The sequence below is a fragment of the Canis aureus genome, chromosome 1 (genome assembly GCF_053574225.1).
Source record: "Canis aureus isolate CA01 chromosome 1, VMU_Caureus_v.1.0, whole genome shotgun sequence".
Classification (NCBI taxonomy): domain Eukaryota; kingdom Metazoa; phylum Chordata; class Mammalia; order Carnivora; family Canidae; genus Canis; species Canis aureus.
The window spans coordinates 119,173,581-119,199,666 of NC_135611.1; the positions used below are offsets into that span (position 1 = coordinate 119,173,581).

A 26,086-nucleotide genomic window follows, 5' to 3' on the forward strand; every position below is an offset into this window, starting at 1 on the left:
TTCCACATCACTGCAGTTCCTAACCACCCACAAAATGAGTGCTTACGATTATTTTTAAAGAAAACACTTACTTATATTTATCTACATGCTGACAACTTATTATTTTACCATTACTTCCTGCATCCCACTCCTTCTGGTTAAATTTTCATCTTACAGAATCACAGCTACACGACAGTTTGTCATTAAAATTAAGCCACCTCTAAGAGTGGGAGGAACACTGGTAATAATTACACGTGACCACGGGTGTAAACTGGGACAGTCTCTGGCAAACTGGGCCACCGGGCAGGGATTTTGATGCCTCCTGAGGGTGCTATTTACAGAGTGGCTACACTCCAGCTCAGCACCTTGGTTAGGCCAGAGACCTCATCTCCTGCCTGCGTAGACATCATGACGCCAGTCCTGAATGTAGGAATGACGTAAGGACTTCTGGAATGATGGGAGTGAGGAGACTGGCAAATTCCTTCCCCCAAAAGAAATGACAGGACAGGAAAAAAATAAAAGTAAAAATTTTAAAATCCCAACCAGGTAAGCATTCTAGAAATTGAGATATAGAAAATAAGAAGAAGCATTTAGTCAAGAAATTCTACTGAACCTCAGGAGGAGGAGAATGAGCCTATGGCATTTTAGCCTGAGTCAGCTTCCGTCACCCCCACCCAGTTCCCTGGTTGACTGAAGTTCTACCAACGTAGAGCAGGCCACGAAGATCGAAAAATCCTATGTCCTGGAATGCTGTTGAAAATAAGAATTCCAAAATCTCAGCCATCTGAGGTTGTGATACAAGGTCGGGGGAGCAAGAGACCAGCAGACCAGACGGATATTTAAGGAGTTCTGGGACTGGAGATCACTAAAGTGGACTATGGATAAAGCGGTGCTTGAGGGAAATTTATAGCTGCAGCGTCTCTTAGAAAAGAAGGATCTCAAATCAATAACTTAAGCTTCTACCTTAAGACACTAGAAAAAAAAAAAAACTCCTAGCAAGCCAAGAGAGGGAAATGATAAATATTAGAATAGAAATCGGAGAAACAGAAAACAGAAAAGACATGAAACAGAAAAAGCAATGAAATTAAGAGTTGGTTCTTTGAAAAGAGTGACAAAGTTGATAAACTTTTAGCTTGACTTGCAAACGAAAAAGAGAACACACAAATTACTAAAATTAGGAACAAAAGAAGGGGCGTCACTAACAAATACAGGGGAATGCTATCAACATCTTTTTGCCCATGAATGAACAACTTGAGTGAAATGACTAAAGTCTTAAAAAGACAAATTACTGAAGCTGACTTAAGAAGCAGAAAATCTGGATAATCCAATAGTAAAGGAATTGAATTAGTAATTTAAAAATCTTCCCCCAGGGGCACGTGGGTGGCTCACTGGTTGAGCGTCTGCCTTTGGCTCAGGGCGTGATCCCGGGGTCCTGGGATCGAGTCCCGCACTGGGCTCCTTGCAGGGAGCCTGCTTCTCTCTCTGCCTGTGTCTCTGCCAATCTCTCTCATGAATGAATGGATGAAATCTTAAAAAAAAAAAAAAAACTTTCCACAAAGAAAAGTCCAATTCCAACGGCTTCCATGGCAAATTCTACCCAACATTTAAAGGAGAAATAATGCCAATCCTACACAAAGTCTTCCAGAAAAACAGAAGAGGGGGAGGAACTACCTCCCAACTCATGCTGAGACCTATATTAATCTGATACCAAAGCCAGACAAAACCATCACAAGAAAACTCGACAATTCTTCCACACACACACACACAAAAATCCCACAATACAACCTTAGTAAACTGAATCCAGCAACATGCAAAATGGATTATATACCATGAGCCTGTGGGATTTATTTTCAAGAATTCAAAGTTGATGTATTAGTCTAATACACCATATTTACAGAGTATAGGATAAAACTACATAAGCATCCCATTAGATATAGAACAAGCATTTGACAAAACATGCATTCAGGGTAAAAAAAAATTTTTTTTTCAAGAAACTAGCAGTAGAAAAAAAAACTTTCTCAAAGTGGTAAAGGTCGTCTACGTAACTCCTATAGCTACCATTATACTTAATGGAGAAAGAGTGAAAGCTTTCCTTCCAAGATTGAAAACATGACAAAGGAAGTCTATTCTCACCACTTCTATTTCATATTGTACTACAGGTTGTAGCCAGAGCACATAGGCAAGAAGAAAAAGGCATTCAGATGGAAAATGAAGTAAAATTTGCAGGCAACATGACCCTGTATTTCAAGAATCCTGGGGAATTCACATACAATGAAACTGCTAAACTTAATACGTTGCAGGGCATAAGATTAATATAGAAAAGTCTATTGTATTTCTACATATTAGCAATGAACATTTCTATATATTAGCAATAATACCTAACACATGAGAAATGAATCTAAGAAGACAATTTCATTCACTAAAGCACTGAAAAGAATAAAATTCTTAGGAATAAATTTAACAAAAGAAGGATGAGACTTGCTGAAAGCAAACAATATTGCTAACGGGAACTAAAGAAGGCCTAAATAAATGGAGAGGCATTCCATGTTCATGGATTGGAAGACTCATGATTGTGAAGTCGATTGTTGGATCCGATGTAACACCCATCAAAATCCCAGTAGGCTTTTTGTTGGTGGAAATGGACAAATCCTAAAATTTACACGGAAATTTACATAGTCTTTACACAGACCCAGGGTAACCAAAATGATCTTTAAAAAGAAGTACAGGGATCCCTGGGTGGCGCAGCGGTTTAGCACCTGCCTTTGGCCCAGGGCGCGATCCTGGAGACCCGGGATCAAATCCCACGTCAGGCTCCCGGTGCATGGAGCCTGCTTCTCCCTCTGCCTGTGTCTCTGCCTCTCTCTCTCTCTCTCTCTCTGTGTGACTATCATAAATAAATGAAAAAAAAAAAAAAAAAAAGAAGTACAAAGCAGGAGGACTCATATTTCCGGATTTCAAAACTTACAAAGTTACAATATTCAAGACGTTGTACTACTGGTGTAAGGACGGACATATGGCTCCACAGAATAGAATTGAGACCCTAGAGATAAACCCTCACATTTGTGGGCAACTTATTTTTGACCAAAGCACCCAGGCAATACAATGGGGAAAAGACAGCCTTCAACAAGTGGTGCTGGGACAACCGGATATTCATATAGCAAAAAGATAAAGTTAGAACCTCACCTCCCGCAAAACATGAAAATTAACTCAAAATGATTCACGGACTTAGATGTAAGAACTAAAACTATACAACTTTTAGAGACATCATAGGAGAAAGTCTTTATGACCTTAGAGTTAAGCCAAGACTTCTTAGATGCAACACCAAAAGCATGATCCCCAAAAGAAAACAAACTGATGGAACGAACTTCTCCAAATTTAAAAACTTTTGCACTTCAAAAGGCACCATCAAGAAAATGAAAAGACAAGCTGCAGATGGGAGAAATTACTTGCAGATTTAATAAGTCCTTGGATCTACAAAATACAGAATAACAACTCGGTAAAAAGACAAATAACTCAATTTAAAAGATGGGCGAAGATTTGAATATATATTTCTCTAAAGAAGATATTCGAATGGCTAATAAACACATGAAAATATGCTCAATATCATTAGTCTTTAGTGAATGCAAATTACAGCCACAATGAGATACCACTTCACACCCACTAGAATGGCTATAATTAAAAAGACAGATAATAACCAGTGTTGATGAGGATGTGAAGAAATTGGAGCCCTCGTGCTTGGCTGGTGGGAAATGGAAATGGTGCCATTTTGGCAACAGGCTGGCAGTTTCTTTAAAAATTCAACATAAATTTACTATACAGCTGAGCAATTCTACTCTCATGCATCCACCCAAGAGAAATGAAGACATGTGTTCACACGGAGACATGAGAGCATTCGTAGTGGCATTATTCGTAAGAGCCAAAAAAAAGTATAAACAACCCAAAATGCCCATCCACCGCCAAACAGATAAACCACAATGCCATGTGATAGAGTATTAAGTCAGGGATAAAGAGGAAGGAAGATGCTACAGTGTGTGGATGGGTCTCCAAAACATTATGCTCAGTGAGAGAAGCCAGATGTAAAAGACGACATATCGTAAGATTATGTGAAATGGTCAGAAAAGGCAAATCTAGAAAGACAGAAGGCAGATTTGTGGTTGTGTGGGGCAACAGGAGGCGACCATAAATGCGCATGAGATTTGGGAGGGGGGCAATGGAAATACTAAAACTGGATTGTGGGGAAAGTTGCACAGCTCCGTAAATTCATTAAAAATCACTGCTGTGTACACTTGAATAGGTGAATGTTATGGCACGTGAATTATACCTGAATAAAGCTGTTTTTTTTTTCTTTCTTTTTTTTTTTTTTAAGAAAGTCGTAGCCCCTAGCCTTGGCAGGCATCCCCTGGAGCTCACTGCTTCTCCTGAATCCCTCCCCTTTCCTGGCTCCTGGGATTTCTCTTTCCTCTTTGGGTTTTAAAGAAGTTTCAGGTCCTATTTTACCCAGGGTGGGTAGCCACACTGACGAGGCTGACCATACGGTTGGGTATTTGCTTTCATGGGATCGTGGCATTTTGTGTCCCCTGAGGAGAGCTGTATATTTCCATCCGTGAAGCAAATGGAAGAAATTTTAAAAATAATAAAAATAAAAAACAAGTGGTTGGATGGAGGGATGTTCTGGCCTTGGGTATGATTCTGTTGTTGGGTCTGGCTCCCCTGGCCCTCTCTCTAGTAGGACACAGGATGGGGTAAGTGGAGGTCGGGCCATACAAATGCTCTTCTTGCCCTTTCTCTGATGAGCAGGAATCCTAGCGGGGTCCCAGCCTCAGACTTTAATTTGCAAGCCCTGAGGTAGAACGAGGGTCAGGATCCCAGTTCCTGGGACATTGCTGAGCGGCCAGCCTGGGAAGGAGACAGGGCGGATGCCAGGAGCTCCCCATCACCCTCCTCACGGTGAGTTCCACACGGGCAGGGACCTCGTGGTCCAGCTCTCTGCGGAATCCCAGTGCCCAGCCAGGCTGTGGCCCAGTAAGTACTTCTGGAATAAAATGAGTAAAAGTGGAAAAGTGCCCCCAGCCATCAGAACCTGCCTCCTGCTGGCCTGTGGGCTTCTCGTGCCCACTCGCACTCCTGGGGAAAGGGGTGAGGCCCACCCTCACTTTGCAAACCCCGTATATTGCACACGCCTGACGAGCAGACTTTGGCTTAAGCCCACAAATCCTTTAATTACTGCCGCTACTTCTGGCTTGGTTCTGGGAAGGAACTAATTCGAGCAGCGATCATTCGACCTGAAATATCACGGATGTAATTTCATTATTTGGTCTACCCAGGTCTCAGGCAACGGGGTTGAAATAACTGGTTTCTCCGGGTTCCTGCTGGAACGGCAATTCCTCACCCACTTCCCTGGCTGACAGCCCGCAGACAGCTCCCCCTGTGGGGGCTGAAGTCACCCGCCTCAGCCCAGAGCCCTGACTGCGTGCGTCCTGCACCTGCTCGGGGCAGGTGGGTCAATGTGCAGCCAACCCCAGACTGTCCCATTTGAGCCGTGAGCCCGAAGCACACACACTTGTACGTCATGGTTGTACACAAACACACTTGGACACACAATTGTGGATGGGAGCCAGACATGCACATGCATTCACAGGGGTCCCATCCCGTCACCAGCATACACGTTCGCACCGACTGGAACATGTCTGCAACGCCCAGGAATGAAGCACACCCCAAACACCAGCACAGCAGTGTGGCACAGGCCCCCAGGCCGGCCCTCCAGCACGGTGTCTCAGCTCCGAGTGGCTGTCGCTAGTGAGACCCTGTGTCTTGGGGGATCTAGTTTAGACACTGCCGCTTCCTGGCTGTGTAACCCCGGGCAAATGTCTCTGCCTCTCTGTGCCTCTTTCCCTACCTGAGAGACCTGGTGCTAGGAGGCTTCAGTGAGGGGGTGCTGGTAAAGCGCAGTGCCTGGTATACAGCAGGCGCTCAGCACTCACACTGTCACCCCTGCTCAGATCACATTCCCCTGGTGCTGCCTCCCTGGAGGCTCTCGGGAGTGTTCTCTGGAACTCTCTGGTCCCACTCTCAGCCCCGGTGGCACCGTCCCTGCCACGGAGGCAGCGGGGGAGGAGGACTGCACAGCGGCCCTTGCTGGGCCAGGCTGGCTCCCTCTCCTAGGAGCCCAACAGGTGTGACTACCCCAGGCCGGATTCCAGGCGGGGAAGAGACAAGACCAGGGTAGCCGACCCTGCCGTCACTGTGGGAAACGGGATTTCCATTTTAACCCAAGCCCGCCCCACAGGGAGCCCACAGCCCACTCCCAAAGGGGGAAGAGCCCACCCCTTGCGGGAAGGTTGGTCCAGAAATGATCCTTCTTTTGCTCACAGCAACAAAAGCTTGCTGGTGCTAATGGTGCAAATATTTGCACCTGAGCAATTGTCCTGGGGCGCGGGGGCTGCACAGTGAGGACAGGAGGGGGCCGTGCTCAGCCTCAGGGAGGTTTGGGATATGGGACAGACCCTCTCCTTCCTGTCCATCCAACCGATAGGAAGTACAAGTGTCAACTGTTGTCCGACTCGGGAACAGTCTTCTAGGCTTCAAAAATTTGAGCAGCCACTTAAAAATCAGGAGAATTCACAGAAATATGTTGCAGGTCCTTAGCTTCCTTGGAACAATACATAAATAGACCGGAGAGTCTGGGCACTCGGGGTCCCGCATTGCACAGAACTCTTGGCTGGGGCTGAGCAGTGGCCCAGGCCTGTCTGCTTTGCTTCCTACCCATCCATTAGGGGCCAGGGTCTATGCAGGGAGGGGGGGGGTGGTCCCCAAGAAGCAGCTATTGGGGTCAATGGAACCCATGTTAGCTCAACTATTTTTTCCATATAAATAAAACATCCTAAATGAGAGAACTGATTCAAATTAAAACCACAGAGCCACAAATCCCAGAAATAAGCTCTATGATGAAAACCCCAGCAGATAGGTCATGGTGAGCTTATGGCCTAGACGGGGGTCTTTCTGAACCCCTAACTTCCCGCAAATATGTCAGGAGGGAGAAGACCCACACCGACCCTTAAATCACAAGAAAGGTGTCACCATAACCAGGAGGGGACAGGGAGTGGGGCCCCGATGAGCGCCCCACCGAGGCCTGAACCAAACGCACGCGGGCCTCGCCAGGGCTCCCTGCACCCCAGACCTGCATCAGCCTTCGGAACCGACGCTCCAGCGTCGGTTTCTGTTGTCATAACTACCACCATGACCTTTGCAGGGTTTAAAAAACCAAGAACCACCCAGTGGCCATGGAGAAGGACAGCAACCATAGCAACAGCCCTGCCCTTGGACCCTCTCCTGGCACAGAACCATTTCTCTGCTGCCTGCATCGACAACTTAGGCTTTCGGAAAGATTAGGGGGACCTCCACACCCCACGGGGCTCTTCCCCATGCTGGTGGTGAGCACAGCTCTCGGATTCCCTGTGTGTCCTGAGCTCCCCCTCTCCCGCCACACGGCAGAGACTCCAGGCCAGATGTGGCTGGGGGGGGGGGGGGGACAAGCGAGGCAGAGAGGCCGCCCCCCGAGCCCCGTGACACTCAGACTGGAGCTCTGCCCTCCTGCTCCTGCAGGCAGGTCTCCTGAGTTGAGTGGGGGGCTTGGCTCTGGGGCCGGTAACCCCCACCTGGTTGGTGAATAGGGGTCAGGGGTCAGCGGTGGGAGAGAGTGGGGAGGGAGAAAGAAGTTCCGTCCTGGGAGCAACCGCTCCCCGACACCCTGGCCCAAGTCCTCCTGGGGGCTCGGCCCAGGCCCGGATGTGATTCCGGGGCCTCTCACGCACAGATCTCGAGCCCGTCCCTGGGTCCCTCCACCCCTAATTCATTCTGGGCCGAGCAGAGTGGGAAAGGGGTCACCCCACACCTGAGCCCCTGCTCAGGCCCAGGCACAAGAGGAGACCCCAGTTTTCCAGCTGGACAGAGAGAAGGCGGCTTTGTGTGGGCTTTAGTGGCCGAGCCGCCACCGAGCCCTGGGGCTGGGGTCAGGGTGTCCGGCTGCCGCGTGAGACCGTGACATGGACCAGTCACAGCGGGCAAGGCGGGCGAGGGGGCGGGGAGCGGGGGGCTTTGCAACCGGGCCAATCCGGCTTTGAATCCTGGCTCGGGCCCCTCTGGCCGCAGGACTTTGGGCAACCGACTTACCCTCTCCGGAGCCCGAGCTGAGGACAATCGCGCCGCCTCCCGGGGTGTCGGAAAAAGTGAAGGCCCCGGGGTCAGTGCCAGGTGCCAAGGAGCGTGACTCTCACGACGTTTCACGCACCCCGAAGCTTAATTACATGGTCTCATTTAAGGAATCATCCTTGTACACGCGGGTGGGGCCCCGTGGCTTTCCGAGCCACGTATGTCCAGTGAGATCCACACAGTGATCCCCTCTCCTATTTTTACCGTCTCCCTTTAGTCCCTTTAAAACCTAAGTTAGGGGATCTGTTGCCAGAGTGTTCTGTTCTGCTCTCCTTTTTAATCTCCCACCCCTAGGAACCTTTAGCATAACAATTCTGGGACCATTCTCTATTAATATCAATTTTCAGATTACAGCGATATGATGTCTGTTTCCTAATTTAATTAGGTGATTCCTGTTATTAGTTCCTACACGCTCATTATTTTTCATTTAGCATATTTTAATGCACCAAAGGAAAGTGAGATTCTGGCTGGAGACCCCCCGGGGGCATCTTCTGCAGGGATTGGCGGGGCGGGGAACGTTCGCATTCGGAGGCCGAATCAGAGAAGCAGATGCTGCTGGGGAGCTGCAGGGCCAGGGGCGCCCCTGGGAATGGCCTGGTTGAGATTGAGAGTCTGGGGACACAGCAACCCCTGCTGTAGGGACAGGGTCCCACGGGGCCTCCCAGGGACGGCTTCATGAAGCCCACCTGCAAAAGCAAACAAGACTCCGAAGCCAGCACCCCAAGGCCCACCAAACCAAGGGGCTCCAGGTGCGCACACTTGAGGGCCATGTGTCCTGACACCACCACCCCCCTTTCTGGCAGCTTCTGTCTGACTACCATGTGGGGGACCCGTGTCTGTCCCTCCATCAGTATGGCCCTCTGCACTTCCAGGGGGCACCCTTCACCCCAGAGCCCAAGTCAGCACTACTCCAGAATTAGCACAGAACACACTGAGCAGTGCCCCCGATATATGCAGACTCTGCCTCGAAGAACCCATCCTGTCAAGGCGGGCTCAGCCGTCATGCCCCTGGGCTTCTGGCCACTTGGGTCTCCAATTTTGCAATTGTTTTTTGTTTTTGTTTTGTTTTAAGATTTTATTTATCGATTCACAGAGACACAAGAGAGAGGCAGAGACACAGGCAGAGGGAAAAGCAGGCTCCCTGTGGGGAGCCCGATGCGGGACTCGATCCCGGGACCCCAGGATCACGCGCTGAGCCCAAGGCAGCAGCTGCTCAACCGCTGAGCCTCCCAGGCGCCCCACTCCTGCAATGGTTGAGCCCAGGGTTTCCTTCCCTCCGCCGCCACAGTGATGACAGGGCTGCCCCGGCTCGCTGCCCACCCCGTGGCCCCAGATGGAAGCCCCCAGAGCCGCTCTGGACATTACAAGGGAGAGGAGGGGCGAGAAGCCCCCCAGTGGCCACACGCACAAGGAGCACTGTTCCAAGGATCCCGCCCCTGACTTTGAGCCCGTGCATTCTGTGGCCAGGACAGGGCGCTCTGAAGACCAGGAAACTCGATGGCTGGTTTCACCTGTGCTGGGGTCACAGCTAAAGCGAGGCGCGGGAGGGCGAGGCGGCCCTCGCGAGCCCTCGGCGGTGTCTGGTAAGAGAGTTCGAACACGCTGCAGGTGCACTGTTCAGAAACACCGGGTTCTGAGAGTCCCAGCCCTGCTGATTCCGCAATGATATATTGCCAGCTACTTAACAGGATGGATCACTGCAATTACATGTCACTTCTGATATTCACAGTCACAACAAGGATGTGTCAGCCTCGCAAGGTTTGTAGAAAATATATATGGTGCTCCACGATGCTGGTGGAAAATGGTTTCAGGAAACAGACTCAAGAGGATTCCAATAAAACCCACCTGCCGGAGGAAAGCAGATGGCTCCCCGGAAACTGGGGGTGCTGGCTCCCCTGGCCCCAAAGGAGCCTGAGCTTATGCACCCGGGCTCCGGAGGCCGGCAAGGGCCGAGGAGGGACGGCCACCTGCCTCTGTTGACTCCGCCAGCCCCCCACGGGGGAGCCACTCCGAGCCCCTCGGCAGCTACTCCCACGGCCTTGGTCCACCCGGGGCCTCCAGCCTGGGAGTGCTCTCAGGGCTCCGAGTGGACATCCCTGGGCAAAGAGTTGCTGTAGAAACAGGACAAACGAGACAAGTGTAGGCTCTGCATGACGCGGGCAGGGCTGTGTGTCCCTGGTAACCATGGGACCAAGAGTGAGGGCCACGCTTTCTCCAGCCAACACATTCCTACCCCCAGGGGACAAAAGCAACTGGGGTTGGCGGGGTTGGTGGGGCCCCTGGGCAGTGGCATCCCGGCTCTGCCAATTTCTAGCTGTGAGAGACCAGGCAAGATGCTCGGTGGCATGTGCTCTGGAGAGAGACCCCAGGCTCCCACGGTCTCACCCACACCTACTGCACTGCTTCCGCGGTAGGTCAGCACCTGGTCACCTCCTGTGTGCTAAGGCGGGCAAGCAGGCAGGCCACAGCTCCCCTCCTCCAGGCAGCCCCCTGCCTCCTCCAGCCATGACTCTGCCCTCAGGTGTATGAGAGGGACCAGGTGAGAGTGTGGCCTCTGCGAGCAGATGCAGGTGGAGGAGGGCTGGGGAGGGCTGGGGGCTTTAGGCTTCTCTCTGCGAGGCTGGAGTCCCGGGTGGAGGAGTTACAGAGCAACTCTGCCCAGCAACTCAGATGCCACCTGCCCAAAACCAAACACGTGGTCTCCAGGCCCTTCTCCCAAAACTGCTCCCCATCTGGTGCATCGGCCTCAGTGAGTGGTACCCCTGTCCCAAATCTGTCAGAGCCAGAGTTATCCTGGACTGAGACCGCAGCCTCCTCACCCTCATCATTGTCCCACCGTGTAGTTGGGGACTCTGCCCCGACACCCTGAATCCACCCTCTCTAGTCCCTGCCTCCCCAGAGCTCCCCTTCTCTCCTGCACCACTCTGCACCCGCTCTTGCCGGGTTCCTCGTCCTCTTGTCCCCTCCCCTGCTCCTGCTCACAGCTCCAGACATGAGCCTTCTAATGGCCACCCCCACCTCAGGACCCCTGGAGCACCCCCCGGCCTGTAGGGAGGGCTCACTCCTCAGAGATGCTCCAGGGAAGGGCTTGTGGGTCCTGGGACTGGCTGTGTCTGCAGCACGAGTCTAGATCCGCACGGATCACACTCTGGCCCCTAATCCGCTGGGAGTTCCTCCCAGGCCAAATTCCCTCAGGCCTCCAAATCTTGATGCGGGCGCGCTCTCTGCCCAGGCTCTGCTCTGGGGCCAGGGCAGGCAATACGGAGCATCACAGCGTAAGGGGGGCAGCAGGTGCATGGCAACAGTCTGCTGCTTAAGGACAAACCCTGGCTCTGAAACCCAAAGCTGTGTGGCCTCAGGCATGGCTCTTAGCCTCTCTCTTCTCAGTAGTCTCGTCTGTCAGCTGGTGTAATAGTGCTTAACTCATGGGGCTTTGAAAGTATTCAATGATTGCTCAATACCTGGAAAGGGCCTGGCACAGGGCCTGGCATGCAGGTGACGGCTCAGCACTTCATCCGTAAATGGGAATAAATCAGTTTATTATAAGAATCCCATGTACTGGGGCACCTGGGTGGTGCAATCAGCTAAGTTTCCAACTCTTGATTTTGGCTCAGGTCGAGATCTCAGGGTCCTGAGATCAAGCCCCAGGTCGGGCTCCACACTCAGCAGAGAGTCTGTTTCTCTAATTCTCTGTCTCCCTGTGCCCCTCCCTCTACTCACACTCTCTGTCTCTCTCAAATAAATAAATCTTTTTTAAAAATTTTTTTAAAAATATTTTATTTATTTATGATAGACATAGAGAGAGAGAGAGAGAGGCAAAGACACAGGCAGAGGGAGAGACGGGCTCCATGCCGTGAGCCCGACGTGGGACTCGATCCTGGGGCCCCAGGATCGCGCCCTGGGCCAAAGACAGGTGCTAAACTGCTGAGCCACCAGGGATCCCCCCTCAAATAAATAAATCTTAAAAAAAACAAACAAAACAAAACCACAATCATGTGTATTAAAACATATAAAGTGTTTGACATGAGACCTGGCACGTGTTAAAAAGCCTGATCGGTGTTTGTTATTACTACCATCCTTGGATGCCCTGTGCGGTGGAGCAGATTGTTACAGACCAGGAAGTCACCATGGGCTGGTGACCTCATCTGCACTACGGGGCCCTGGGCAGAAACTCCCGCTGTCACTGTGGCTGCCTCCCTCCTCGACACCCCAGCATCGGCCCTGTTCCCGGCTCCACCTACCCCGAAGCTCCATGGCTTCAGGAGAACAAAGAGCTACTTCTTTGAAACATGGGGTGGTCCCGCTTTAAGAAAATTCACTCTAGAAACCAAAGAAAAAAAGAAAGAAAGAAAGAAAGAAAGAAAGAAAGAAAGAAAGAAAGAAAGAAAGAAAGAAAGAAAGAAAGAAAGGTCTATAGTGTGTTAGCAACAGAATCTGTATCATAAGGTCATGTTTTTTTTTTAATTTCCCAACGAATAAACCAATCAATTCACCATCACTTTGGCTTCAAGGGTCACTAATGATGACTCACCTCGCCCCACTAACACAAAATCCATCCCACTTAAAAGACTGAAGAGGGAATGAGAGATTCAGGACATGGCATTGTGCAGCCACGAATGAACGAATGGATGTGGGAACATTATCAGTGGCTAACTGGCATCACAAAAAAGAGCCGGGCAGATGTGCACCTCCTGATGGAAGGACACATGTGCATTCTTGTCCCCAAAAGAAAAGGGGGCACCTGGGTGGCTAACTGGGTGAAGCATCTGCCTTTGGCTCAGGTCATGATGCCAGGGTCCACGGGGTCGAGCCCCATGTCGGGCTCCCTGCTCAGTGGGCAGTCTGCTTCTCCCTCTGCCTCTCACCCTGCTTGTGTTCTCTCTCTCTCAAATAAATAAGGAACAAGGAAAAAAATCTATATCTGATCAAGCTGCTAGATTTACTTAATTTATAGGAAATGCAAAGAGCAGAAGGCAATGTTGAACTACTCTCGACAGGCACAATCGACAAAAATCCCAACGGTGGGAAACTCTGCAGGACCTGGGATCCAGTTTCCTCCAATAAACAGCAAGAGAAAAATAAAGATGAGGAGAGAATCTTACAGTTCGGAAAAGACGTAAAAGACTCATCCACAAAAAAAAAAAAAAAAAAAAAAAAAAACCACGACTCATCCACCAACTGCAATGTGTGGGATTTTTTTTTTATCTGGATACTGGATAAAACAAAGTAGAAATAAAGGCATCGATAATATTCGTGATTCAACTAGAAATCTGAACACTGGATATTGGATGATATTAAAGAACTGTTGAATGTTTAACAAAAAAGTTCTTATTTCTTAAATCTGACAATACATTGTAATATTCACGGCTGAATTGATAGGATACCTGGTATATACTCCAAAAACTCAGAAGGGGGGGGTGGTGCGTGTGGCTATGAGTGGGGCCGGCCTGGCCATGATGGAGCGTGCTGGTACTGGGTACTGGGTGCCTGGGGTCACCGTACTATTCCAATCGACTCTCTGTGCTCCAAACCCTATATAATAAAAAGTTCACAGAAAAAGGCCACTCACAAAATTACAGTTTGCCCAGCCCCGTGTGCGGTGCGGCGTCCGTCTTCCGCATCTTCCGGTCCAGCAGGCTAGGATGTGTTACTCCTGGTTCTGGCCTGTTCTCTGAGTCTTCCACTTAGAGAAGGGGGCAAGTCTAGTCTCTTGGGTCAAGCAGGGAGTTTCCTGAGGCCTTAGGGCCTGGCAATTCTGGAGACGGGGAAATCATGGGACAGGTGAATTCTCTGATACACACTACACCCCAAAAGCTAATCTTAGGTGGAAGCTAGGTTAACCAGCAGCTATTCACATGTCAAAAGGGTCAATTGACTTAAAATACAGCAAACTTTTTTTTTTTTTTTTTTTTTTTTAATGGCTTGATCTGAGATGCCTGGGTGGCTCAGCAGTTGGGCGTCTGCCTTGGGCTTGGGGCATGATCCTAGAGTCCCCAGATCGGGTCCCGCATCGGGCTCCCTGCATGGAGCCTCCTTCTCCCTCTGCCTGTGTCTCTGCCTCCTCTCTCTCTCTGTGTCTCTCATGAATAAATAAAGAAAATCCTTAAAAAAAATAAAATAAAATAAAAAATAAATGGCTTGATCTACAAATGTTGGCAAGCCCGTAAGGTTCCATCTAATGCACGAGGCAGGTGAGCTTTGCTGTGGTCCCGGAGAGGTTCGCATGCTGTTAACACCCGATAACTAACTTCACGGGGGAGAACCTGAGCAGCACCCCGACCCAAGGGACCGCAGCAACTAAAGGCTCCTTCTCCCACTCGCGAGCTTGTTTCTAGATCTCCACCTGCCCATCCTCTCCCTCCCACCTTGGTCGGCGGCTTCCCAGACACCGCGTTCCCCAGTTCCCAGGGGGTGGGGGGGTCGCTGGCACTTGTGAAAGCCACAGGAGCCTGTGGGGGGCTTCCTCTGTGGACGGCATCCCCAAGGGCCTCCTCCAATCCGACGCAGGGCAGCCTCCTGACTCTGTACCTCCCACGGGCAGACGGCCACCGGCCACCGGGAGAGGCTTGTCCAGGCCCCCGGGGCCACCCACCCGTGCAACTGGATACATACACTTTGTAAGCACTGGTTTCCAACAGATAAATGTAATCAAGGTTTATATGCTCAGAGAAGCCAACAGGATGGGATTGTTTCACTTGAAAGATCAGAAGAAAATTGTAACTAATGTTGTGGAAAATTACTTTGATATTGCTTTCTTGGTACCGAATCACAATTAGGCTGCTGTGAGAAGTACAGGGAAAGAATAAATGAATAGTAACAAATCAACACAAACAGCCTGTGTCAGGAACACTTTGCTCAGGGAATGTAACATAAGCATTACTTAAAGTTTTATGACTGTGTTTGATGTGACTTAACGTCGAGCGTCAAGGTTGCCCATCCCCGGCTCCCCTTGCAGCCCGCGCCCCGGGTCGGCCCGGCCCACGCCGTCCCCACCGCAGGGGGACACTCGCCTGAGCTCCGTGTCACCCTCCGCGCCCCGCCAGCCCGAGGCTCTGAGCTCCTCCCCCGGCTCGCCCCTCCACCCTGGAAAGCCCAGCCGTCCTGGGGGGGGGACCCCCCAGCTGTCTTGGGGGGGGGCCCAGTCCCACCGCTGATGGAAAGGATCCACTCGTGCAGGGGCAGGGGCAGCGGTGCCCGGCGACGCTGGCGGCTAGAGAAGACACGAGGAGCGAGCGCTCGGCTGGCCGGTGGGCTGCGGCGTGGTGGGCACGCGTCCTGGCCACCAGACCCGTCTCACCCCAGGAATACGGCCCCTGCCCCTGCAGGGTACCACGGAGGGGGGCACTTGCCCAGATGGGCGCCACACACACACACACACACACACACGCGCGCGCACACACACACGCCTTCTCTCCCATGCTTGTCCCACAGAGCGCACACCCCGCACGCAGGACCCTGTGTATGCGCCACAACCATGCACACCCCAAAACAGGCACCAAAGATCCACGGGTCACCCTGAGGACACACCATTCACCCCAAGCCATATTTAAGGGCCCTCGTTCAGGACCTCATTTCTGCACAGATAATGTACATGTGGGGAGCCAGTCTCAGCCCACCTGACAGCCCGACCCTACAGGGCCGGGTTCTGCTGACACGGGGCCACTGGCCGTCCTAAAGGTCACGTGAGGCTGCACCGTCCCCCACCAGCTCCCGGAGGAGCCGGCTCAGTCACATGCCCTTGCTTCTCCAGAAGAAGGGGAGAAGCCAGGCCCACCTCTCCCAGTCACCACCCACAAGGGTCTGGCCCAGGCATGAGCCAGGACCAGTGACTCGCCTGCTGTCTCCTGGGGTCCCACCGCCCTGGCTGCCTCTTGCTGCCTCACGATGAAAAAATGAAGGCGTTGGCCTCCCCACCCAGGCCCCTGGTAGCCGCAGCCAGGCCCCCGGGGGGCCCCACTCCAGCCTCCTGGTGCTCCTCCTGACTTTCCGCCTGAGGCCTACTGGTCATCAGTCCGTGCTTAGGAGGGGAGGGCCGCCCAGAGCCGGGGGTGGGGCTGGGGAGGGGGCTGCAGGCCTGGGTACCCGGGGCCCCCTCCCTGTACAATGAGCTGCAGGCAAGAGTGGTGCGGGAATCTCTCTGCCTAAATCCACAGCCCCTACTCCTCCTCCGTATTGTCCATGTCCCGGACACACTGGTGTCTTCACAGACACCCCTGCTAAAGGCTCCCAGGCCCACGGCTGGGAGACGAGTGGGGGCTGTGTCTCAGCAGCAGGAACCCTGCCCGAGCTCCCCGTCTCCATATTCGGCCTGCCTGAGGCTCCAGAACCATCCTTTCCATTTTGCCCTCGCTGCCTCCCACCTGTCCCCAGCAGACCTCTGCAGGTCAGGAAGGGGACGCCCCTCCGCGGCTCCCGCGGGGCAGGAGGAGGCAGGCAGCAGTGGGGACCAGCAGGAGCAATCTCAGCTTCGCAAAGGCAGGAGGTACCTTGAACTCCCTTGGCCCAGGCCGGAGGAGCTGGGTTTGAGGGGTCCCTGGGCTGGCCCAGAAGCAGAGTCCCATGGGGAGAGTCATTCACCCTCTGACGTCCCGGACCATGTGCAAGAGGCCCCGGGAGACAGCAGAGTCCTCTTAAACCTCAGCTTCCCCAAAGGCAACAAGTGGGTGAGACGCGGGCAGCCTGGCTATCATTTCAAGAGGAGGGCACAGGCCAGAGGCCACCGGCTGGGTCAGAGGCCAGAGGCTGATGCCCGCCAGGAGCAGGCCAGGACCCCTCCTCTGCCTGCCGGGGTCTCGGCGCAGACGGCACCGGGGCAGCCACGAGGCCTGCGCTCCACACAGGAAAGCCGGGGTAAGCGATCGCAAGGGCTCACCTGGCAGCTGCCGAGGGGCGAGCTCCGTGGGGTCCTGCAGGCTGATGAAGAGGAGGAGGCCTGCGGCTCCGAACAGCAGAATGGATGAGAACATGCAGGCCAGCCGCATGGTTCCGGCTCGCGGGGTCATCCGGGGCTTGCTCCGGGGTCACCTCTCGGGTGTGGGAGACGCGTTCTTCCCTCATCATCCACACCAAGCGTCCATCAGGCCACGGTCTATGGGGGCAGATGGAGAGAAAGACGGTCCATCACCCAGGCCATGACACCCCGTGCGGGTGAGGCCCCAGTCACCGCGTGACCAAGCATAATCCCGGATCCCTCCATCCTTTAGAACTTATTCAGGTATCTCCCTTCCACTTTTTTTTTTTAAAGACTATTTATTTCTTTTGGTGGCGGGGGTGGGGGGAGTTCAGGGAGGAGAAGGATAAGCAGGCTCCCTGCTCAGGGACCTAGAGCTCCATCCCAGGACCCTGAGATCATGACCTGAGCCAAAACCAAGAGCTGGATGCTTAACCGGTTGACTAAGCCACTGGGCACTTCCACCTTTTCAAGCCCAAGGAGGCTGAGGGAAGTCCGTCACCATCTGTACCTGGGACATGAGCTTCCTAGCAGGGTCTCCTGTATCTGCACCCCCATGGTTTTTCTGGGACACTCTGGCCTCTACCTGGGGGAGTCCAGGGTGGAGCCTAGAGACCCACAGCCAGTAAGAGCCCCTGCACTCCGAGCCCCTGCACTCTCCGAGCTTCCAGAAGAACAAGTGTGCTCCCTGGAGGGGGCCTAGGTACAGATCCAGCAATATGGGTCCTCGTCCCTTGCAACCAGCCTGATGGACAGAGAAGCTCTTGGATCTCTCTGCCCTGGCTCCTCTCTGCGGGATGCTGGGGACAAGGGTCTCCACAGAGCAAGATGCTTTGAGAAGGAGCCTTCCAGGCCGAGAGGCTATAAGAGACAGAGACTCCCCCTCCTGGGCTGCTCCTCTCAACAGCCAGAGCTGGGTCTCCCCGACAGATGGGGGGGCTAGAGGAATAGAGACTCCTCCAGGTAGTCAGGTGCACCAGCGGGAGCCAAAGCTCTGGCCAGATCACAGCTACTCCCACTTTCAAGGCCCTCAGGCCTGTTGCTGAGGCAGCCAGACCTGCATTTGACAGATCCCAGGCTCAGAGGTGGGTGACAACATCCCTTGTGTCCCTGCAGACGAACACCTGTTGCTCTGGCCACTGCAGTCCCGGAGCAGGCCCAGGTGACTTGCCCCTCACCCTGGTTCCTCCTGAAGGGCAGAGAAATAGAGGCCAAACACCCCCAAAACCAATGAGTACTCCCAATTGGGCCAGGCTGTGGGTCAAGATGGGGGCACCCCAGGTCCATCTACTCATAGGAAGGGTGTAGGTTCCTACAGTGAGGTGAGGCAGGGCTGGAGCGGGACAGGTGAAGAGGGATCTGCACAGGAGGCCATGCTGGACAGGCAGGGAGTCCCGGACTTCACCTTTTAGAGGAGGGTCACTCTGTGCCTTCGCCCATCCCTAGTATTCGGGGCGCAGAGATACCACCCCCCTCCACCCAAGAAGCCTTGCAGGAGCTTCTCCCACCTTGATACAGGGCAGCGCCAAGGGAGGCTGAGGCCAGGTGGGCAGCTTCCAGCAGCCTCTGAGATCACAGGTGGGTGGCTGGGACCCCCCAACCAGACGTGACTGCTTGGCACAAGGGCATTTCTCTGCCCGGGGTGTCCCTGGGCACGGTACTTTGGTTGGGGAACCCATTCCTGCCCAAGCATCCAGGCGCTGAGGGAGGAAGCCCCAGCTATCGTCCCTCTGTGTCCTCATGCTCCTGGGCGGGGGGGGGGGAGGCACGAGGCAGGAATGGGAAGAGGAGTCCTTCCCTCCCCAGCCCAGACAAAAATTCGCAAGGTCTAGACTATTCTCCGCAAAGCTCTGGGGCTGAAGAGTGGTAAATTGCAGGTTTGGGTTTCTCCCCTCTGCAGTCTCTGTAATTATGTTTTCACTCAGTTAACTTTAATTAACCCGCCCCAGGCCTCCACGCGCGGGAACGCGCCGGGCTCTCTGGGCCCTGCCGAGCAGGCGGTTCCCACGACCTCCCAGCTTTTATGTTCGGGAGGCAGCACCGAGCAGGGCTCAGGTTTGCTGTGGCCCCCGCCCCGGAGAGAGACGGCTGCTTCCTGCCATCAGCAGGGACACCCCTGCATGGGGCTCGCCACCTGTCCTGCTCTAGCCCTGCCTCACCCCACGGCAGGAACTACCCTTCCTATGAGCAGATGGCCCTGGGGTGCCCCGATCTCGACCCACAGTCTGGCCCAATTGGGCCAAAGTAGGCAGCCCCAGGTCCCCAAAGGCTCCGACCCTGAAGTCCCTTGTGGGGGGCCCTGTGGCTTCTGGCTCCAGGGCTGCCGGGGACAGGACTGTCCTGGGGGCCTGGCTCATCCTGCAAAGGCACAGACACAGCAGTGCAGGCCCCACCGGAGGACGGGGTCACTCTCAACACTGCCCGCGGAATGCCCTGTGTCCTTGGGTCTCCCAAGCCCTTCCCTCCATGATGACAGGCACCGCATGCAGGGACCACCAGGGCGGGCCTCGAGGTCTGGGGGACAGTGGGGGAGATGGAGCTCTTCTGTCTCTCGTCCTCACTCTGGGCCCTCCTGCCCCAAAGCAGTTGGCTCAACCCCCGGGGCTGCCCTGACAGTCATGGAAAGGAGGCAAGGGAGCAGAAGGGGGTCACACACGGACTCGGCAGCGGGGCAAGGCCCTCAGATAGGGAGCCGGGGAGGCACTCAAGGCCTCTCTGGAGAAGATGCTCACGCTCTAACACGCAAACACACATAGGCACACACACCATCGACGGTCCCCAGCAAGATCCCCGCTGTAAAGAAAGCGCCACAAGGCCCTGATGACGCTGGCGGTGGTGGCGGCACACTGCCCGACCGCCTGCAGCCACCCGGGCCTCCTGAGTCCGACGCAAGGCCAGGAGGCCAATCTGAGCTCGGGTGAGGCAAAGAGAGGAAGGAGGGTAAAGACAGCGGCAAGTTTAAGGCCAGGATACATGGCTGCCCAGTAAAACAGCTAATAAAGTGCCACCCAGTCTTGGCCCAAAGGCTCTATTTGATTAAAAAAAGGGGGTGGGGACCTCAGAAGCATGTGCAATCATCACTGCATTGTTTACAGTAGCCGGCGCCGCAGAAATGGCTCTGGAAGAACTGGCCAGTCCCCTCCGCTCCCCAGCCTGTCACGCTGTCACCGTACAAGCCAGGAGAGCCGTCTCCTGTCCTGCAGCAGTGACCTATCCTCACTTGATTCTGAACCTACCCAAACCAAAGCCCCCGCGTGGAGCCAGGCTCCAGCAGCTCAAGTGCCTGGGAGTCAGCAGGAGACCCACATCCCTGCCCCCGAATCTGGGGGTGGGCAGAGGAAACCAGCCCTGGGACCTGGACCTGCACCACGGCAGGAGCATCAACCATTCGAGGGTCTGGTTTCAGAGACCTTCCCTCTTGTTGACCCCCCAGGAGCATATGGCCCCCTCTCCGGGCCCAGGGCAGCTGGTGCTAGAGGCCTTCCCTGACCGCCCCCTAAGCATCAGGGCCCAGCCGTCCCCTCTGAGACCCTCCTCTGTGTCTGTTCTCGCCGCAGACCACCTACCCAGCCAACTCCCTGCCGTGTGCAAATGGGAATTGGAAGGTTAGCGCGCCTCCCCTCCTGGGTGACTGGCCTGCGGTCTGGCTGGGTCTTCGCTGCCCCGGGAGGGGGCCACCGTCACAGAAGCAGAGGAACCTCCTTCCTTGAAAGGTGGAGGGTGCACAGGAGATGAGCAAACACTCCAGAGAGTGTGCCTATCTGCTCCCCTATTGTTCCCTCGGGGGTCCTTGTCTTCAAAGTCTCACGTTAGTTTTAAGGTAACAGAGAGATGCTGGTCCAAGGCTGCTTGTCTCTGTCTCCCGGGAGTCGAGCTGCTGCCAGGGGGAGCGGACTCTACGATCCGTCCCAGGCCGGGGCCAGGCTGCCCAGGGCCCCACAAGCACACTCACAGGCCTCCGCTCCCACCTGGGACCGTCGCATCCTCACCGCACGCTGCATCACGCTCAGCTCCACTGACAAGCGGAAGACCCTGCACTGCCTCCCCACCCCTGCCTCCCTTCCAAGACCAACAGACAATAAGAAGATTCAAACAACTGAGGCAGAGCCAGGAGGACTGAAGCAAGATAAACAAACAGCCCACTTAGTTTCTAGAAGGTCCTGTCCTCACAATCCCTAGTTTTCCCAGCGGCTCGCTCTCCCTGAGGACCGAGTGGCATCACTAATTTTTACTGTAAAAAAAAAAAAATCCAATTAATCTTGTAAACACCTCCTGGGACACAGGTCAGGGCCAAGGATTCCTCCCATTTCCTTATTTATCTGATTTAAAAATTTGTCTCTTGGGAAAATTCACTTTAGGGCACAAGCAAGGACTTGGGAATTCAGCCAAAACGCACGCACCTCCAGTGGCGACAGGCCGGCAGGCAGATGGACGGATGGCTCCAAGGACACGCTTGGCTGCGGCTGCTCCGAGGCCTGGATGCTTCCCCCGGTCACCCAGAGGACCCCCTGTGGCCGTGGGGACCCCTGGAGGCAGCCCGAGGCGCCCGGCCCTGTGCCCATGGGAGCACCCACTTGGTATGTGGACCCCGGGCCCCAGAAAGTTCTCCGTCCAGTCAGTCTCCTCCTTGCACGGGCAGGAGCGAACAATGACGTCCCTCCCGGCTGAGGGCTCCAGGAGGAACTGCTCATCGGGAGAGAGGCTGCTATGGCAACTTGAGGAGGATGGAGCCAGCCACCGGCGTCACCTTGAATCCGGCACCCGGTTCCCCCTCTGCCCCTCCGAGGCTCCCGCGCCCCCCCCCACCCCCCCCACCCCCCCGACCCCGGTAACCCAGCCGCTCCTCGCTAATCGGAGCACACAGCCCGTCCCCTGAGAACACCACCTCCATCTGTTTTGTCAGACGAGTTCTTCCGTGTGTGCGGCTCCTGCTTGCTTCTGAGATGGGGTTCTTCTTGATTTCAGCTCATTAAAATCCTGCAGCTAATTAAAACCGTTCTCCCAGCAGCGGCGGCGGCAGCAAACTCCGGGATGAGTCCCTCCAGTTTTTATGCGTAGGCATAAAGTTGCAAGGCTCTGCAAGGGTGACGCCAGCCCCACCTGCCACCCCACCTGCAGCCCCACCTGCCGCGGGAGGGCGCTGGCCAGGGTCCTGAAGTGCCCAGGGCCCAGCCTCCGCGCGTCCTAGCCCGCACGGTGCACCCCACTCCTGGGGGAGGCAATACCCCCGCCACACTCATCCCATTACAAGGCAGGGATTCCCTCCAATTCCCCATACTCTCCGCTGGGTGGGAGGAAAGGGAGCCCCAAGGCATAAATCAGGCTCAAAGAGCCCCGAAGCCTTGTCCCCACACCTGGATCCACCAGGCTACAGCCCAGCTTCCCATCATGGCTTACACAAAGAGGCGGAGAGGAAGCCTGCAAACACACAGCTGCAGCAAGGGGCCCTAAAAGGGGTTCCTGAGAGCCTGGCCAAGATGTCATAAGCTACGATGCCCTTGAATGCTTGGGGGTAGGACCACACCATGGATACATCTCTACCCAGGACTTCATTTTTGGGGCATTTTATGAGGCAGGGTAGGGGACAGTAATTATGCAGGTAGAGGAACTGAGTCCAATCCTGGCAGGATGTGGGATGGGGACCCACCCCCCAAACCCATGAGCATGTGTACCTCTATGACAGCCCTTCTCCAACTGCATGATGTGGCCCCCAGAGCAGTGTCACAGCCTCTCCTCATCTTTGTATTCCCAGCACTCAGCACTGTGCCTGGCACAGGGCAGGTGATCAATAATCTGCGCTGCATGTGGCACGAGCAGGGGTTGACAGATCGGGATGTCTGGGCCATCTCCAGAGAGGCACTCCACGAACCTAGAATTTCTAAAAGGCCATGCATGTTTTAGGGAGCTGTGAGTTTGTTTTGATCAGGTCTGGGTTAGAATTAGGCCCAAAGAGTAGCCCAAACCTGTGAGAAAAGTGGAGGCAATGAAGTGAGCTCCATTAGAGAGCCTGATGGAACCTGGCAGCTCCCACATACCCAACACACACTCACCAGCGGAACCCCACTTTTGTATCCTCATTTTGGTAGGGCAGATTTCAAATCATGAGGCTTGAAGACTAATACATTCATGGAGGTAAATGGACTCTAGTCCTACGTATACACATGTATTAGTTAACATAATATATGTACAAACAAATGGATTATGCTAGGAAATTGCTACTTGAAATTAAAATTTGAATGTGTTGATCAAAAGTCAATGAGGAGTGTAGGGGGAAGATAATGGAGACGGAGCATCCTGAGTTCACCTCCACCTGTGGACACACCAAAGCATCAACTAGATGTGCGACAACTCACTCTGAAAACAACCTGAAGACTAGCCAAACAGAGCTTCCCAAGCTAAAGATATGAAGAGAAGACCATATTGAGAAGAACAGGAGGGGCAGAGATAAAGTCGGGAACCAAACCCTGGATGTGACAACCCACAAGCAGGAGGGACATCACAGGCATGGAGGAGTGAGAGGGGAAGCCCCACACCAGGCATCCCTGGCTCTGAGGATCTGCACAGAGAAGATGAGCCCCCATGATGTCTGGCTTTGAAAATCAGCGGGACTTACCTTCAGAAGAGCTGGAGGTTTATAGGAATCCTACTCTCCAGTCTTAAAGGACCAGTGCACTATATCACTGGGCCCCAAGACCCAGCACAGAAGCATCAGTTTAAAAAGTGTCTGGGGGTATACATGAAGGGGATTTATTGACTAATTCTAGGATATGTGTTGGAGGATTAGGGCTCTGCAATTTTCTCCAGGAACAGAAGTGCTGACAGGTGCTATTTCTCCTGCCCTCCTTCTGCCTTGGCCAGATGCTTGTGGGAGCCAGTTCTGATGCTCTCCATCTACCTGGTTAGCACCTTGCCCTGCCTCAGCATTCCCCTGCAGAAGAGCCCCGCCCAACCCAACCCACCAGAAGACTCCCCTGTAAAACAGTTCCCACACTGGGCAGCCCCAGGCAGGACCCGTGCCCTTCTAGAGGGCCATCAGTTGCCACACCAACAAGCAGCTCTGGTCAGAACTGGCACACTTCCAGAACAAATCTTGACCCAGGGAGTGGGGGACTGAGCCCTACCAACCAGCACACACCATAGCTAGTTGGCCCTTTGAGCCAACTGCCTGTGAAGCAAGCCCAGCCCACCAGTGCACCCTCAGCAGTCAGCCCAGTCCCAAAAGGAGGTGCTCACAGCCCACGTAGGCAAGCACCATATATATACATACGCAAGAAACACAGAGTCAGACAAAGTAAGGAGACAGGTATAGGATTCAAACACAAGAACAAGACAAAACCCTCGAAAACAAGCTAAACAAAACACAGATAAGGAATCTATCTGATAAAGAATTCAAATTAATGATTATACTCACCAGACTTGAGAGAAGAATGGAGGAACTCAATAAGAACTTCAATAGAAAGTATAAAAAAGAACTAGTCAGAGCTAAATACAATTAAGTGGAATGAAAAATATACTAGAAGAATTAACAGCAGATTAGAGTATGCAGAGCAGACCAGTGACCTGGAAGTCAGGGTAGTAAAAAACAACTACACTGGAAAAAAAAAAGAAATGAAAATAGGTTAAGGGACAACATCAAGCATAAAAACATTCACATTACAGGGATCTTAGATGGAGAAGAGAGAGAAAAAAAGGGTAGAAAATGTACCCAAAGGAATAATAACCGAAAACTTCCCTACCTAGGGAAGGAAACAAACATCCACGTCCAAGAATCACAGAGAGCCCCAAACAAGATGAACCCAAGGAGGTCCACATCAAGACACATAACATGACAAAACATAAAGATAAAAAAATAATATTTTCTTGAAAAGATTTTATTTATTTATTCATGAGACACACACAGAGAAAGGCAGAGATATAGGTAGAAGAAGAAGCAGGGTCCCTGTGGGGAGCCTGATGTGGGACTCGATCCCAGGACCCTGGGATCACGACCTAAGCCAAAGGCAGACACCCAACCACTGAGCCACCCATGTGTCCCAATAAAAAGGGAATCTTAAAAGCAGCAAGAGAAAAACAGTTACATATTAGGGAAACCCCAAAAGGCTATCAGCTGCTTTTTCAGCATAAACTTTTCAGGCCAGAAGAGAGCAGCATGATGTATTCAGTGTTGAAAGGAAGAAACCAATAACCAAGAATACTCTACTCTGCGAAGTTATAATTTAGAATTGAAAGAGAGGCAAAGTGTTTCCCAGACAGAAGTTAGAGGAGTGCATCACCACTAAACTGGCCCATGAGACATGTTTAAGGGAATTCTTCAGGTGAAAGAAAAGACCCATGACTAAAAGTAAGAAAATTATGATAGAAAAAAAATTACTGGCAAAAGCAAGCATACAGTAAAGGTAGTAGATCAATCACTTATAAAGTTAGTATGAAGGTTAAAATACAAAAATAGTAAAATCAATTATTTCTACAAAAATTAGTCAAGGGATACATAAAATAAAAAGATGCAAAATATGATGCCATATGCATGAAACGTGGAGGGGGGAGCAAAAAAGTGCTTTTAGAATGTGTTCAAACTTAAATGACCATCAACTTATTATAAACTGCTATATACATAGGATGTTATGTTATGTATGTGTTGCTTGATAGTAACCACAAACCAAAAACCTATAACCTATATAAAAAGTGAAGACAAAAGAATCCAAGTGTAACACTAAAAGTCATCAAACACAAGGGAAGAGAGCAAGAGAAGAAGAACAGAGAAATATAGAAACAATCGCAAAAATAATTAACAAATGACAATACATACCTGTAAATAATTACTTTAAATGCAGCTGCGCTAAATGCTGCCATCAAAAGACACAGAGTGACTGAATGTACAGAAAACCAAACTCATCTATATGCTGCCTACAAGAGACTCCTTTCAGAACTAATGACATATACAGACTGAAA

General features: G+C 52.6%; 1 protein-coding gene across 6 annotated transcripts in view; it reads right to left on the reverse strand.

The window, feature by feature from the left end:
- CHST8 (carbohydrate sulfotransferase 8) overlaps nucleotides 1-26,086 on the reverse strand; it is a 130,026-nt gene that overhangs the window by 48,447 nt on the left and 55,493 nt on the right. For 4 of the 6 annotated variants that reach the window (XM_077855860.1, XM_077855867.1, XM_077855869.1 and 1 more), the window contains one exon: nucleotides 17,060-17,275. In XM_077855860.1, the coding sequence (XP_077711986.1) occupies nucleotides 17,060-17,189 (130 nt within the window). In that variant the 5' untranslated portion in view covers nucleotides 17,190-17,275. Of the gene's footprint in view, nucleotides 1-17,059; nucleotides 17,276-21,537; nucleotides 21,860-22,022; nucleotides 22,157-26,086 lie in introns of those variants that run through there. The other 2 variants (XM_077855870.1, XM_077855863.1) reach the window with 2 other exon arrangements.